This window comes from Chrysochloris asiatica, unplaced genomic scaffold, assembly GCF_000296735.1.
Source record: "Chrysochloris asiatica unplaced genomic scaffold, ChrAsi1.0 scaffold00196, whole genome shotgun sequence".
Taxonomy (NCBI): Eukaryota; Metazoa; Chordata; class Mammalia; order Afrosoricida; family Chrysochloridae; genus Chrysochloris; species Chrysochloris asiatica.
This window is the reverse complement of record NW_006408714.1, coordinates 2,459,490-2,465,814: the sequence shown is the minus strand read 5'-3', so window position 1 is coordinate 2,465,814 and position 6,325 is coordinate 2,459,490. Positions and strand designations below refer to the sequence as shown.

Below are 6,325 nucleotides of genomic sequence, written 5' to 3'. Positions count from 1 at the left end.
CTGTTTTGGAAGAAGTGCAGCCAGAGTGCTCCTTGGAGGCCAGGATGGCTAAGCTTCATCTCTCATACTTTGGACATATTGTCCAGAGGAAACAATCGTTGGAGAAGGAGGTCATGCTGGGTAAGGTGGAGGGTCAGAGAAAAAGTGGAAGACCTCTAACGAGATGGATTGACCAGGTGGCATCATTGATGGACTCAAGTGTGGTAGCGGTAGTGAGGTTGGCCCAGGATTGGAAATTGTTTCGTTCTGCTGTGCATGGGGTCACTATGAGTTGGTTCCCACTCGATGGCACCTGACAACAACAACAACAAAAAAAAATCAATCTTGAGTTTCCCAAATAATTATTTACTTGTCATTATCTTATGAATTATAGTTAATTTCAACTACTGGCATATACACTGCTTTATGATATGGAGTCTTGGTGTGGTGCTGTAGGATAAGCACTGGACTGATAACTGAAAGGTCGGTGGTTCAAATCCACACCAGCAGTTCCTCAGAAACCCTGTACAGGGTCATCATCAGTCAGAACCAACTTGACAACATTTAACAGTAACAGCAACAACAGCATGATATGAGAATCTAGCTCTTACACTTCCATATTACACAAAACAAATAATGTTTATATTGCATTAACCCTCATAAAATATATCTCAGAAAGGAAATATATTGTTGTTGTTAAGTTTCATTTAGTTGGTTCCAACTCATAGTGACCCTGCCTAGGGTTTCTGAGGAGCAACTGGTGGGTTTGAACCACCAACTTTTTGGTTAGCAGTCCAGTGTTTATCCTACTGTGCCACACCAGAGTCCATTATTCCATGCATATTACATGACACAAAGTTATAGACAACCTACATAGAAATCAATAAATGATATCCTGTGAATTTTGGGGACATTGTTTTCATTCCAAGGTATACCTTCCTGTGCTCAGAAAAAAAAAAAAAAAATGTATTTTTCTGCAAAAAAAAATTCATATGCCAAGAGTTATAAAATTAAAAGAGAAGAATACATTCCAAAATTCTCAAGCCAAAAGAACTAAAGCATTTAAGACTCAAGTTGTAAAATATTGAACAATAAAGGAAGTATCTAAAGAAGATAGAAGAAATACAAAGAGTTATTGTACCTAAGTAATTAGTTGATACCCAAGCATTTCTTGAGGTAGTATATGAACAAGAACTGACAGTATTGAAGAAAGAAGTCCAAGCTTCACTGAAGGTATTATCTAAAACAAGTCTTCAGTAATTGACAGAATACTAATTTAAATCAGGCCAACAGACTGGAAGATCTGTATGTGTGCCCATTCCAAAGAAAGGTGATCAAAAAGAATGCAGAAATAAGAGAACTAGATCATTAATATTGCAAGCAAATACAATATATCAATAGAGAGTTTCCAGTATTCAAACCAGATTCAGAAGAAGACATGGAATGAGGGATATCATTCCTGATATCAGATGAATATTGGTTGAAAGCACAGAATACTAGAAAGACATTTGTTGTTAAGTGCTGTCAAGTTGGTTCCAACCCATAGCGATCCTATAAGGGGCTTCCAAGGAGTAGCTGGTGAGCTTGAACTGTTGAACTTGCAGTTCAAACCAACTTTGCAGTCCAATGCATTAACCTACAGAGCCACACTAGGATTCCAGAAAGATGTTTACTTGTGTTTTATTGACTATGCAAACACACATGACTGTGTAAGTAGTAACAAACTATAGATAATACTGCAAAGAACAGAAATTTCATAACACGTAATTATGTTCGTGCAGCACTTATATATAGACCAAGAAAGAGCTGTTCATTTGAACAGACCAAGGGGATACGGCATAGTTTAAATTAAGAACAGGCATGTACCCAATTATATCCTTTCACTATAGTTATTCAATCTGTATAGTAAGTAAACCATCTGAGAAACTGGCCTATATAAAAAAGAACACAGTGTGAGGATTGGAGAGAGACTAATTAGCAGCCTGCAATATGTATATGACATAACTTTACCTGCTGAAAGTAAGAGGACTTGAAAGTGTCTGGCAGCTCCCTGTTGCACTCCCTACTGATGTGAGCTTCATAGACTGAGGAAGCTCATTCCATGTTCAGCAGCTAATCAGGCAGGCTGCTCGATCAAGTTCCAAGAACCAGAGGTTAGATGATGAGAGCTGAATGCAAGATCCAGAATAAAAAGCTAGTGAAGTTTACCAGAACATCCATATGTATTTAACACAGGCCACACACCAGAAATCCGCTTTCAACTGATTGGGTTCTCAAAGGATATCCCATCAAGGGAGATGACTACATCAGAGTACTATGATCCAACTAAGCTGGTACACAACCTTAACCATCATAGATACATGCTTTCAAGAAGTTGGCCATTTAAATGAGGACTGTATAAACAGTAAATACAGGAATATATTATATGAAGATATATTTCTGGCATAAAATATTCAATGCATTAGTTGTGATGGGAATTCACTACTTTGTCAGGTAGAGACAACAGATTCTGTTGCCTGATTGATCTAGGAGGCATACTGCAAGGATAGCATCTGCATTGCCAGCATGCCCAGGTTCTTGGAACCAGTAACTAAATTCATTCTTAACTAAGTCTCTTGTTTTCATTTGTCTTTGCCCTATGGCTAAGTCTCTTTCTGACTGGTTTTACAGAAACCAGTCATCCAAAAGTTTGGAGTCTTATTGTCTTTATAGTAAAAGAGTAATAACAATGACACTTTCATTAAGGCTTAAAAGGATTAAATTATTTCTTGTATGTAAAAGTGCTTGAAATATTATGATGATGCTAATTTTTAAAATCTATGCTAGCTTAAGAAAATGTTAATATTATTATTCACGATCTAGCCAATACACACCTATCACTTATGTAAGACCAGAGGAAATGAAAGTGTTAGCAGAGACATATTTTTTTTCTTCTCAATTCATGGCAAAATTGAGTTGAGGTTCAGAGTAATCTGAAAAATGCAGGGGTCTGTATTACTAACAGAGGGAGGCTGATGATAAACAGAAAGATGGTAGGTTTCTAAGAAGAACATTTTCTGCTTCAGAGTAAACCTAGAATATATCCCTTTTTCAGTAAACTATCAAGATTGAAATCACAACAGTTCAAGGGAAAAATAAGATATATATCTGAATACTCAGAATATACTATTAATTGTTTTACACTGCTATAAAAAATGAGTATGGATTAAACAATGTTTCCTGATGGAATTTATAACTTAGAAAATTACTTTTGAAAACAGATATTTAATTTCATGGGGAGTGAGTGTGGGGTGAAGGAAAAGGAGAATAGAAGCAGATGAACGATGACTAGAACCACTTGCAAAATACTTGCTGTCTCTTTTTCTCTAGGAGTCACAGATGAAAGCAATGAAAGAGACAGTACAGCTGTGCCTGACCTCTGTTTTCCGTGATCAACCGCCGCCTTTGAGTCTAATCACATCAAATCCAACTCAGCTGTTACTTCCATCCAGGAAATTTGACTCTAAGATTCCATACTCAGCGACAGAAAACAAGGTACACTCTATTCTCATTCTGAAAAGTAAAATCAAGTACTATTCTGCTTTGCCAGTTTATTCCATCTCATAAGATTAGAATCAGAGGATATACAATTCATTGAATGATTAGGAAGTAAATGAAGATAACAACCCAGTTTTTAAGGTCTTTATAATAACTTTGAAGACCTTGGCAGGAAACTTTTCTTGACAGTTGTTTCATACATAAGGTCAGATGAGTGTATAAAAATATAAGGTCACATGAGTAGATAAAATATGTTTTGCATTATAATCAAATACACACCACATGTTTGATATGAGAAGTATTTTCTCTTGGAATATAAACATCATCTCATTACAACACATGGATATCTTTTGTTTGTTTTAGGCCTGTAATTTTCAAGTCTGATACACAATAAAATATTTGGGAAAATTGTAAAAAACAAAATCTGAAAATGTTCCCCACCCCAAATCTATTATACAATCAGATCATTTCAGGCTGAGCTGCACTCCCATTAGTTTTAAAAAGCTCCCAGGTGATTTACTGTGCAGCCAATTTGAGAATCACCGAAATAAGCGACACATTTTCCAAATCAAATCCCCATTATCACCACAATCCACACAGGGCAAAGGAACATTACAGTGATGTTTTTGTTTCAATCTCCAGAAACTTCACTGTGTGGGCTACAGATTCCAATGAATCAGGATAACTTGAGATAGTTATGGAAGAAAGGAGTTTAGTTTCAGTCAGTATATTAAAAAGTGACTCTCCGATCACTTGCCTGAGAATCATTTCACTTAAACCAGTGTAGATACCAGCTATCTGTAGTATAATTATAGCATCCTGGTATGGCACTGTAGGATAAACACTGGACTACTAGCCACAAGGTTGGTGGTTTAAACCTACCAAACATTCTTCAGAAATCTTTTAGAGCCTCTGAGTTGGAACTGACTCAATAATACTCAACAACACCAGACACCAGCCCAGCTTCTAAATGCACATATCTAGAGGCCAATCCGGAGTCTTGGTGTGACACTGTGGGCTAATACGTCAGACTGCAAAGTCATTTGAACTGCAGGGTCAGTGTTTCAAGCTGACCAGCTGCTCCTTGGAAACCCTATACATGGTCGCTATGGGTCAGAATCGACTCGATGGCACTTAACAAGAAGAAGCAGCGGTGAATCCAGAAAATCTGAGACCCATTGGCCCAAATACCCAGTGATGAATTCTTTCTAGGGCTCCCTCTCATTCTGCTCATTGCTGTGATTACCTGTATTTGCATTAAAGAAGGTGCATGAGAAATTGTGAAATAGAGAAATACTATTTTCAGGATAAAAAAATAAAAACCAAAAATGATTTAAAGTTCATTTTTATGTGTAACTAGTCAATTATATAATGAACCTTGGTGATGCAGTAGTTAAGCACTTGGCTACTAACAAAAAGGTCAGTGTTTGAAACCCAACAGTTGCTTCATGGGAGAAAGGTGTAGCAGTTTACTCTCATAAAGATTACAGACTTGGGGAATTCTACTCTCTATTATTTGTTGTTGTTGGTAAGTGCCGTCGAGTCAGTTCCGACCCATAGTGACACTGTATAGGGTTTCCAGAGAATAACTGGTGAACTTGAACCACCAACTTGCAGTTCAAACAACTTTGCAGTCCAGCGCATTGACCTATGGTGCCACACCAGGACTCTCTACTATGAGACATTCTAAATCAGAACCAACTGGATGGCAATGGGTTTTGGTTTTCTCAATTATATGAACTATAAGATATAGTCTATAATTTTACTTCAAAAATTATTTTTTTACTTGCTGTTCTGTTGTTGTTTTTTTGGAAACTTTATATTGTGAATTCAGTAAAGATTTAGAAAGCAGGTTATCATTTTTGTATTTAACAAATCATGCACTTTGCAATCCCCTCTATGGAACCACCAGTTATCCCACTTCCTCACTGTGGTTCTTATTTACATTTCACCCTCTTTCCCAATTCTTCTGAACTTTGTTCTTAGACAAATATTTCCATTTTGATCTAGAATCATGTTGAGCATACCTTACTAGTGTTGTTGTTCCCCTATATACTCATCTACCACTTGGGTGGAAATTGGGCCTTGTGGGTGAGTTTCATTCCAGGCTTCAAGGGTGGTTACTAGCCATTGTCTTGTTGTTGTTGTCAAGTGCCGTAGAGTAGATTCTGACCCATAGCGATCCTGTAAGGAGTTTCCAAGGAGTAGCTGGTGAGCTTGAACCACCAACCTTGCAGTTCAGATGGCTTTGCAGTCTGGTGCATTAACCCACAGTGCCACACCAGGACTCCGTCGTCTTGTTGTTGTTGTCAGGTGCCATCGAGGTGCAACCGACTCATAGCGACCCATGCACAGCAGAACGAAACAATGTCCGATTCTGAGCTAACCTCACTACCACTGCCACACTTGAACTTTTAAGATCCCACTTACTACATCCCAAATTAGGATGTAGAACATTGTTTTGGAGACTATGTTATGCCAATTGAACATGGCATTCTCTAAGATAATTATCATGAGCCCTTCATTGTCTCAAGGTGTTTGGTAATATCTAAGAAGTTTTCATAATTTTACCTCTGGTATACTCTACCACTACTGGTGCCTCCTCTAAGTAGAGTTGACATTGATAACGAGAAAGGAGTAAAGTCTTCAGGATCTTCACTTGCTAATGGGGTATAACTCAAAATTAAGAGAAATAGCTGTAAACATTCGTTAATAGAGCATAGAATATATGAAGTTTAATCTCAGAAAATTGGAAATTGTCAAAAATGAAATGGAACACATAAACATTGATATCCTAGGCATTAGTGAG

At 37.4% G+C, this 6,325-nt stretch overlaps 1 protein-coding gene across 1 annotated transcript in view; it reads left to right on the top strand.

The window, feature by feature from the left end:
• Window positions 1-6,325, top strand: part of LUZP2 (leucine zipper protein 2) — a 797,358-nt gene that overhangs the window by 686,248 nt on the left and 104,785 nt on the right. Inside the window, exon 9 of the mRNA XM_006872393.1 lies at window positions 3,349-3,513. Within this exon, the coding sequence (XP_006872455.1) occupies window positions 3,349-3,513 (165 nt within the window). The remainder of the gene's footprint in view (window positions 1-3,348; window positions 3,514-6,325) is intronic.